At 43.9% G+C, this 10530-nt stretch overlaps 1 protein-coding gene across 6 annotated transcripts in view; it reads right to left on the bottom strand.

Moving 5' to 3' along the window:
- Positions 1-893: 893 nt before the first annotated feature.
- ITPRID1 (ITPR interacting domain containing 1) overlaps positions 894-10530 on the bottom strand; it is a 142403-nt gene continuing 132766 nt past the window's right edge. For 5 of the 6 annotated variants that reach the window (XM_025464549.3, XM_025464550.3, XM_025464547.3 and 2 more), the window contains 3 exons: positions 8767-8894; positions 7891-8002; positions 894-7444 (listed from right to left, as the gene is read on the bottom strand). In XM_025464549.3, coding sequence (XP_025320334.3) covers positions 7139-7444; positions 7891-8002; positions 8767-8894 — 546 coding nt within the window. In that variant the 3' untranslated portion in view covers positions 894-7138. The remainder of the gene's footprint in view (positions 7445-7890; positions 8003-8766; positions 8895-10530) is intronic. The other variant, XM_025464548.3, reaches the window with a different exon arrangement.

Raw genomic sequence — 10530 nt, 5'->3', positions numbered from 1 at the left:
AGGAGATTATGTTGAATATTCAAAGGTATGTCCCAATGGTAGGAACCTATCGTGTTTCTTAAACCTTCCAAACTACACACTAGTAAAATAGCCCCCCAAGACGTTAAGATTTAAAAAAGGAAAAATCCTGTGACTCTGATAGATCAACAAATAAGCAATTATTGAAGGATAACAGGAATAAAAAAAAGTGTAGGTACAATTTAAGAATTGTTTTTGTTCCCTTCCATTTTCCTGGTGAAGCACTGAATTCTTGAAATACCCAAAGGGAAATGTCTTCAATGTGATTCTAATAAGAAATCATTTTTGATGTGGAGGGCTCTTCCTTTACTTAATTGGGGGCAGATTCAGAGAGGACATAATCCTATACTAAACTCTAATCTACTACTATTTTAAAATTAGACTATTAGAGACTGAGTTTGGGTAGAGAAAGGTGCCATGAATTTGGGTAGAGAAAGGTGACCTCCATATATTGGCTTCTGCTCTTATTCTCTCAATTCTCAAAAAAAGGCAATTTGACATCATTTTTAATAACCCATAATCCCTGCAAATTTTGGCTGTTCTTTGTTGTTTTAATTACAATTTGAAATTAGATATGCAACCCACCAATCCACAATAAGACGCTCTGAAGCTTTTCTTCTCAAAGGGAAACTACTTTTAATCTTTAAACTCTGCACAAACGTCCCATTTTATTTGACTAGTGTTATACTGCAGAAACGGATTACTTTCCCAACAAAGAAAAAACAGTTTAATAGACCGGATTTTCATGTCATTAGAAAGTCTTCTGATCTTTTTTTTCTCAACAGAATTATTTGTTTTTGAAGACAGAATAACTCTGGTCCTGCAGACAAAAATCCACATATAAGGGAATATCTGTTAAACAAAATCTAATGGGACACTTTTCTGGGAAATGTTTATTTGTGAACAAAAAAAAAAAAACATTTTCTTAGACAAATCTACACAGCCTATGCATACGCTGTGATTCAAAGCAGTCTTCAAGGTTTTTGTCTTCATCATGCAAACTGGGTCTTCACTCATGCATAACAAAACCAAGGAAAGTATGTGACTTGAGTTCCCAATATTGTATCTCAAGTCAGTCTTCTCAATTCAAAGCTTTGGCTTTGAATATTGAAATGGAATCTGGATAGAATGTAATTAATACAGGGAAGTGACCCAAGTCTTTTGATATACAAGAGGATAAATAGTTCCTTTGCCAATTTCTAAATTTGAAAATAAACAGGTAGTATGGTTTTACCTTTTCCATCTTTTTCATTGAAACAAAATGACTCCAACCCTGAGTTGGGTTTCAGAATTAAAGAGTTTGCTCTTTTTAACTTTCGACAAATATTGCGATGATCTCCTGTTTTTCAAATATGTGATCTGGGTTCTCCTGAATATAGTCAACTTTAATAGAGTTAACTGTCAAAGAAAGAGAATTCAGGATCTTGGAACTTGATGATAGAACAAAAAGATTCCCCAAACAATTACTCAGAGGCTGCAAAGGAACTCTTGCCATTATTCCTGTCAGTGGGACAAGTGGCACTAAGCTGAGTTTTTAGGATGGTATGTTCTGGAGGATTCCTATGTTGTGGAAGTCATTTTCTTGTATGAAAGCAACTCAGAACCTGTATCTGACTGTAAGAGTCATGTGTGATTAGCATAGTACAGTGCTTTTCAAACTTCTCTATAGTAATGGGTTTTTTTTTTTCAAAGAAAAATCTCTGCTAAAGCCTACTGTACAATGTCTTCAGAAACAGGGCTACTCCGGTTGATTCGGACCATCAGTTTCTCCACGTAAGCCCAAAGCTTGACAGAGCCATAAATGAGAACCACTGGCAAAGCAGGGAATCAGAGTCAACTCAATCTCTTATTAGTTGTCAGAACTTAGATAATTTACTAACTTTTTGAGTGTATGTGTGTGTGTTTTCATTCTTGCCTTTCAGGATTGTTACAAAGATAAGTGATAATGCACATATGATGTCTAGCCCAATACTTTGCATGGAAGTAGCTATTACAGAGCTGTCTCTATTCTTGTTGCTATTGTCATCAGAATCCCAATCATACTGAGCCAGACTCAGTATGGAATCATCCTGAGCCAAGTTCCAGGCCTGTTCTAAAGGGCTGTATATGCATTAACTCTGATAATGTATAGAGGATAACACTGAATCTTAGGGGGTTAATTAGTTTGCCCAACACACAGAATAAGTACTGGAGTTGGATTTAAATTTCAAAGCCTGGATTTAACTCCAGAGCTTGAGCTCTTAGCCGTAGCATGCAGTTACTTCTTAATGATAAAACATAAGGCTCACTGTGTGCTTGTGTAGGTCAATCTCTCCATATCTGAGCTTCCTCAGTGTTTAAATGGGGAATACTTCCCTTAGCACCGAGAGACTCAAATGAGGTAAAGCCTGTCATGTGCAAAGATTCTTATTTTTGTATAAACAAATGGTGACCTGCATGGTCTGCCCATTTTATCCAGTTTGATCATATAAACTGACAACCTCCAAATCTTCAGGGGCACCTGAGTGGCTCAGCAGTTAAGCATCAGCCTTTGGCTCAGAGCATGCCCGGGATCGAGTCCCACATTGGGCTCCCTACAGGGAGACTGCTTCTCCCTCTGCCTGTGTTTCTGCCTCTTTCTGTATGTCTCCATGAATAAATAAATAGAATCTTAAAAAAAAAAAAAACCCACCTCCAAATCTTCATTTTCATGTTTGTGTGGAAGCAACTCGGGTCAAAAACACATCTGAACTTTGTCAAAATACATCTGGACTCCAAAAGGAAATCTTATTTAGCTTTAAGTTAGGTTTCCTAGAAAAAACTTTTCTAAATTAAGGGGCACCTGGGTGTCTGGGTCAGTTGAGAGGTTGAGCACTGGGCTCTTGGTTTAGGCTCAGGTTGCATCTTCATCTGAGGATTGTGGGGTCAAACTCTGAATGGGCTTCATGCTTTTCCCTTCTTCTCCCTCTGTTCCTCCCCCTTCTCACGCGCTCTCTCTCTCTTTCTCTCAAATAAATAAATAAATCTTTAAAAAAAATTTTCCCTAAGCCCAGTGAGCAGTTTTGCTGTGAACCCTTTTTTGAAAATAAGGGATTATAATGTAAGTGCTTGATACAGAACATTGTGTATCACACACTGATATAAAAGAATAGGCCAGTAGGGATGCCATAAGTTTCGAGAGGGAAGGCATTTACTTTGTGGGTAATTCCAGAAAACACTTTGACATTCTTTCCATAACCATAATGTTTTATGATGCCTTAAGTTGAGTACATTGATATTCGAGTGAAACATGGTAGCTGTTATACATACTATGATATACACACGCATTTTTGAAGCTTATTTATGGAAAAGGTGGAAGGATGAAAGTTAGGGGACATCATAAATCAGAGCAGTTGAGTCACCTGAGTGCTTGTTGTAGATTCTATCCTTGAGAGACTTGCTTCATACCTCGTGTGCCATAAATAATATTCAAAACACTCAGTTTTACGTTTACATTTAATGTTTACACTGTAGGCAATTTGTCTAATTGCTCACCTTTCTAGAATGTTTGTGCTGTGTCCTAGTGGTGGAACAACCATATACCTTTAGAAGACTACCTACATTTCCATAATTTTTGTAACTGGCTATTTTATACAGACATTTCCTGCAAGAGAAGGAAGGTGTTAAAGAAACAAATAATCCTTACCCTGATCTACCTAATCAAAGATGTATATTTAATCTCGTTTGTCAAATTTGGAAGAGGACTTTTGGGAAAGGAAGGAAGACAAAATACAGTCATCTGTTTACTACTTCTCTATAAATAAAGATGAAATGTAGGAATTGATGATCAAGGTAGAAGTCAATGTTGTAAAAATAGAAATAAAGTCCACACATCATTTTTCCTTTCTCCTTTGTTATTCAGGGATCGCCAATAAATTGTGAAAAACTCTTTTAGCTGAGAGGGGTAGTATAGAAAGAAAAATGAGAAAAGAATAGAGAGTCCCTAGAAAAACAATAGGAAAAATGGAATTGTAAAATGGAATTGTAGGGTAGCCTTTTCATCTAGAACAACAATCCTCAATTTTTTAAAAAAAGATTTTAATTTATTTATTCATGAGCGACACAGAGAGAGGGAGAGAAGCAGAGACACAGGCAGAGGGAGAAGCAGGCTCGATGCAAGGAGTCTGATATGGGACTCGATCCTGGGACCCCAGGATCACACCCTGGGCCAAAGGCAGGTGCTAAACTGCTGAGCCACCCAGGGATCCCGACAATCCTCAATTTTAACTGCATGTCAGAATCATCTGGGAAGCTTTTAAAGCCTACGGATGGATACCTGGATCCCATCCCTGGAGATTCTTGTTTAATGGATCTTGGGTGACGCTTTAATGTCAGTATTTTTTAAAGCTCCCCTGTGAGCCTAGAGGTTATTCAGGATAGAGAACCATGGGGGACACTAGTACATAACCCATGGGTCATCAGATGGGCTGGGCTTCTAGAGGTCTCATGTCTATGGGAGGAAGGGCATGAGCTATAGGAGATGGTATTTGGAACTAGTGTTGGTAATCAGGTCATTGAGGACTAAAGATAGGAAAGGTTCTGGGTGGGACAAGCAGCTCTCTATATCTTGGTTCCCCTTTTGTGCTCTTTGTTGGAGAGTTCAGAGAATAAATAAGGAAATGCCATGAGATGTTTAGTGATCCTTGGGGGTTCCACATGCCGCCCTTCATCTGAGGGCAATAGGTCTCCTTTTCTACCTCCATCATCTCTGAAGGCATCTGCCTGATTGTCAAGGCAGAAACACAGCAACCTTTTTGAAGTCTATATTGGAGAAATGGAGATAAACCAGGGAGCCTAGAGTCTGACCGAGGGAAAGAGTAAAAAGTTTAAAAAGTTTAGAAAGGGAAGCAGTCTTGGGGGGGAGTACAAATGCAATATACCAGGAGTCAAGTTGGGGCTGGAAGCTGAACCATGATGCAGGAGCCAAAATAGGGATGTGTTCAAGAGAAACGAGGCAGCAGGAGAGTAAGAGAGGGACATAACAATTGCAGGGCACAGAGGTTGTTTGGTGCAAGACTGCTCTGGAAAGTGATCCTGTGACTTGTCTCTAATTCTCTAGAATAGCCTAAAAGTGTTCCCTGGCTACTCACCCTAGGCCAGGGTAATATGACCCAAGTGATGCCTCAGGGAGACCACTTTGGCAGAGGCCAGCATAGCTCAGAGAGAAGGAAGCTAGAGGCAGTTAGGAGGCCCCTCAGTTGGGTCTTCACCAAGTAATAGGTTTCGAAGGGGCTTCTGGGAATGACATTGTGGCAGTACACTCGGCAGTGATGTGATTGTTGATTCTGAGGGAAGAAGGTAACGGAGGACGAAGAGACAATGTGAACTTGTGGCTCTGAGTCTGCACGTGAAGTACGGCAATGCCATGGACCAGGAAGTATCAGGAAGATGAACTGACTCAGGGAAATGACAGGATCAGTGTTAGATGCTGAGCGAGACATACAGGCAAGTCTTCAGGGTGAAAATGTGTTATTGAGAGTAGAAAATTCTGGACAGGAATTCTGGAGAGGGCAAGAACTGGAGGTACCTGTGAACTGCGTATATTGGGAAAGTAGGTGTGGAGAGCGAAAAAGAAGAGAATTAAGGATGGCAGGAGGATGTTCATACTCTGAGAAAGTGCAGTCAACTGTGGGATGGTCCAGATGGCAGGAGGGTTCCACCGAAGCCAAAGGGTTTCCAAGAAGCAAGGGGGATGAAGCACGAGATGGGCTAGGAGGTCCATTCTAGCAGTGGGTAGTTTTAAAAGAAAAAGCTTCTTAGTTTCTTTGCTTGGAAGTGACCTCCACCTGCACATCTCTTACACATCATTACTTCCCTCAAAGGATTATTTTTTTCCATGACATTTCTTGACTCTTCCATTCTTCATGCATTCTCCTTTCCTTAGAATTCCTCCAGTACTTCAAGACTGTCAGTGCATCCCACGGTTCAGTGGGGTGGGGGGCTCCCAAGCCTCCCTAGCTGCATGGAAGCAACTTGACACTCTGCTTCTCACAGCAGGGACTACACCAACAGCCTCGTCACTGGGAGGGCTGCCTAGCTGCAAGTCCCCAGCGGTGTGTTCCCCACAGGCCGTCCGTGTGATGTTGAATGTAAACCAGACTATGTGACAGTCCTGCTTAGAACCCGTAATGCTTCCATGTGGAAGAAGGATCGTGGCTCTCAGACTCCAGCACAGAGTTGACCCCTGGACTTCCTCTTTCTTCCACGTTCCCAACACTCATGTGCTCAGCACCTCTGGCTAGTTCTGTCTTAGGGCTTTTAAACTTCCCATTTCTTCTGCTTTAAAGGTTCCTTCTTCAGATTTCACATGGCTTCCTCTTCCTCACCATTCAGGTCGTAGCCAGAGAGCTTCCTTTCAGCAAGGCCTTGGCCGTCACCCTAAGGAATGCCGGATGCTTTTTCTCCACGCCAGTCTCTACAATATTCCCACACTGTCTTCTCCATGGCATTTGCCAATATTGAAATTATCTTGTCTGCTGTTCCCATTTTCTTCCCTCTCCATCCAACTCTTTATGAACAGGACGTCTGTCTTATTCACAGCTGTCTCCAGCATGAGAGGATTTCCTGGCACAAGGTAGGAGCTTCATCGATGCTTCCAGGGGCTGACTGCCTCAGGCCGTTAGAAAGTCTGGTCCTTCTGAGGCCTGGATTTTCTTTCTCTCTTCTGTTGTCACTTCCTCAAACCAGGCCCTCCTGACATCTTGATCTCGATCAGATTCCCTGCTATGTTCTCTTTCATAAAACCCTGTTATTTCCTTCAGAGCATTTTCACAGTTTCAAATCCACATGTCTTTGCGTGTCCACATTCATCTCCCCCAGCAGACTCTAAATTTCCACAGGGCAAATTTCACTTATACCTAGAGATACCATATATCTTGGCCACTGTGTATTCCCTGGTGCCAGCCACATAGTAGGTGCTCACTTAGTCTGTATTGAATAAATATTGAAATATTGAGTTTCTCTTGGGTTGAAACGCAGCATAGAATATATATTTTTAAAAAGCTGAAGAAGGGTTGATAGACACTTCTCGGGGGCAACTTAGATTTCCCTGTCTGGCTAGAATGTGCTCATTGTGTTGGAAGGCCATCAAACCCACTCTGATCTAGAGGAAGATGTTTGTACCCTTTTCTCCAGTAGGACAGTTTGACAGAGGGGCTGGACCTGACTCTGCTCGAGCTGAAGGAGACATCTTGGGGCTGCTCTCCAAGGTGGGTGGAGAAAAGGCAGCCAGATGGGTCACACTGGAGCTGGCAGCCTGCCGGCCATCGCGGGGAGGCAAGGCAACCCGGAGGCCCAGGGCCCGGTGGATTTTAGCACACGAAGTGTGGCCATTCTTTTCTTCTGTCCAGTTACAGTCATGCAGGTTTGTATAGTGTTCAGGTTGCTCCTCGGTGAGAAGCTCAAGCTGCTAAAAGGAAAATAAGAACAGAAACAGTGGGCAACAAACCGTATTCATATCAAATAGCTAAGCCAGACTAGTGGGAAAGGTATTCATGGGTGGGGGATTCTCTCCAGTGGGTTCTGTGAGCCAGCAGCTGATTTTGGCAGTGACTAAGCCATACCTGCCCCCAAATTGTGTTTCTTCTTCTCATTGAGAAAATGGCTAATAATAACCTGTCTCTCATGTACAGGGGAGGAGGTCAGATTGGCACAGGAATTAGGTGACCCGAGTTCGAATCCTGAATTGTCATCCGCTAGCCACGTGGCCTTGAGCAAAGGCTTCGCTTTCTTTATACTTAAAATAGAGGTGTAATCCCAGAATCTGAAACTGATGGCACCGAATTCTGATTTAACGCCTCCCTCCTGCGGTGGCAGGATGCAGTCAACTCTCCCCCCCCTCCCACCGTCTTATACCGATAGTATCTCGTCTTTGATTTGCTGAGCCCGGTCTCCCAACTGAAACTCAAGCTCCTCCACCTGCTGCCGCAGGGCCCGGCGGAGGGTCTGCAGGTGTGCCGCCTCTTCCCTGCAGGTAAAGAACAGGAAGCGATCGGATTTCATGTGGCCTCCAAGCGCCCGCCCTCCATCATCCCTCTCAAGATGTAGGTCACTCCTCTGACATTTCTTAAAAGGTAATGTCACCTTCTTCATTTGCATCAGTCGCAGACATAGCCACCAGGGCAGATTCTCTTTCTTTCCTTTTCTAAACAACTCGATTGCAGAATAATTTGCATCCCACCGAGTTTACCTATTTTAACAGCACAATGTGATGATTTTTTGTAAATGTGCCAAGTTGTATCAGTCACCACCAGGCAGTTGGGACCACTTCCATCCGCCCAGTAAAAACTCCTGCGCCCCCCTTTACAGTTAACCGTATTTCCATCCCTCGGGGCCCAGGCAGCGAGGAATGGACTTTTGGGACATATGCTTTTTAATCTACGTGAACATAATGCAGATTTTCAAAACCCTCATAACCCCCAACGCTTACATTTGCATAGGCCCCACTCACATCAGTGGAAGACATCCCGCTGGCTAGCCCCTTCTTCCCAGCTGACTGCCCATCTTCTGACCTCAAATAGCCTTGGCCTTCCAGAATAAGTGTTGCTATCTAGCAAATAGCTCTCACAGACTCCCACTGAGAAAGCAAGGACAAGAACAGGAAAGCAAAGGAGAAGGACTCATTTCTCATTAGTCCTGCTCCCTGGTGCTCATCTGTCCTGCCCTGATTCCCCTTCCTTGCTCCAGGTGTGTGGGCTGCTGCTTGCTTTTATGACTCTCTTCGATAATTACCTTTCCTCCTCTGACATGTCCCTGCAAAGGAGCGCCTGCTGTCCTGTAAGATGCTGTTCAATTTCCTCTAAATGCTCCCGGAAACTCTGGCACACCGCCTTCATCGCTTCCATCTCGTGGACCGTGCACTGGGAACAATTAGAAAGAGCTGAGAAGGAAGTCCTTTCTGATTCACTGTGAGAGCTCCCCTCTGCTCCGGCGGCCTTCCCACTGGGGCTCCCTTGTCGGCAAGGAAGCCCTGTCGCTACCGTGTGGGGAAGAACAGAGGGAAAGCCCAGCCTTTGGCTTCTCCAGGCAAGTGGAGGCAACACTTGGCTGGGACAGAAGGGCAGCACCGGTTGTCGATTGGCTCTTGGAGACATTATGTCCCGGAGACACGCAGGCTGTCTGAAGGACTAGGTGAGGTAGGGGTTACCGGGGTCTGAAGGGCTGAGGTAGGGGTTACTGGGGTCTGAAGGACTAAGGTAGGGGTTACTGGGGTCTGAAGGACTAGGTGAGGTAGGGGTTACCGGGGTCTGAAGGACTAGGTGAGGTAGGGGTTACCAGGGTCTGAAGGGCTGAGGTAGGGGTTACCAGGGTCTGAAGGACTAGGTGAGGTAGGGGTTACCGGGGTCTGAAGGACTGAGGTGGGGGTTACCAGGGTCTGAAGGACTAGGTGAGGTAGGGGTTACCAGGGTCTGAAGGACTGAGGTAGGGGTTACCAGGGTCTGAAGGACTGAGGTAGGGGTTACCGGGGTCTGAAGGACTGAGGTAGGGGTTACCAGGGTCTGAAGGACTAGGTGAGGTAGCAGTTACCAGGATGCAGATACAGGGCCAAGGTGAGGGCTTATGCTTAGGAAATTTGAGTCCTATTAAATCTTGTTCAACTTGGGCGTTGAATACTGCCTCACTCTGAATCTCAATGACACTGAACACATTTGTCCCGATGGTATATGTTAGATTAGAAAAAGTCTGCATAGAATATATATATATTCTGCATATTCTATGCAGACTTTTATATATATATATATATATATATATATTTTTTTTTTTAATCAGCCTCAGCCCTGCTTAGCCACAATCCCCGACGGTGAAATCTGCAGCATCAGCTCCATGCAGCTAACAAGCTCATCCAGAGCAAGGCAGGCATCAATGAGGCGTCCCACGCTCTTCATCAACTGGAATCTAGAATTGACCTCTTGTCTACTCTCCCAATCCTGCTCCTTGTTGCTCCGGATGAGAATCATTCTTTAAATGTTACTTTCTCTGCGTGACTGTGCTTCTGCTTTGGTTTCCTGATTCGCATATCTTCCTGCAGCCCCTAAGTCCAGTCCATTTGTTGGGAGCCTAATGGTTCCCTGAGTTCTTACTAGCTACCTTCTTTGTTTTCCAGCCCAGGTTGGATTATGCTTTGAGGAATGTATGATCCAGAACCCCAGCATCTCTACCTATCTGATTTTATTTATTTATTTATTTTTACCCATCTGACTTTAAGTGACACTGATGCTTGTTAGACCCTAATGCTCTCACTACAGTCCATGGGTTTGGCCCCCTCCCTGTCTCCCAGAGTATTGTGCCAGAGTCTGCTAGTTGCCTGCTCCTTGTCTTCTCCCCCTTTATTCACATGAACAGAATTCTAATATCTTAGGGCAACAGTGTGTCTAACAAATGACATTTCCCAGCATCCCTTGCAGTAGGATGGCGATGAGTTGAAAGCAGAGAGCATGGACTGGGGCTTCTGGAAAGCTCTTTAAAGGAAACTGATTTTCCTGGATGCCCTCTTTC

The sequence above is a fragment of the Canis lupus genome, chromosome 14, assembly GCF_003254725.2.
Source record: "Canis lupus dingo isolate Sandy chromosome 14, ASM325472v2, whole genome shotgun sequence".
NCBI classification, from domain to species: domain Eukaryota; kingdom Metazoa; phylum Chordata; class Mammalia; order Carnivora; family Canidae; genus Canis; species Canis lupus.
The sequence above is the reverse complement of the archived record's forward strand: the minus strand, read 5'-3'. Positions and strand labels throughout refer to the sequence as shown.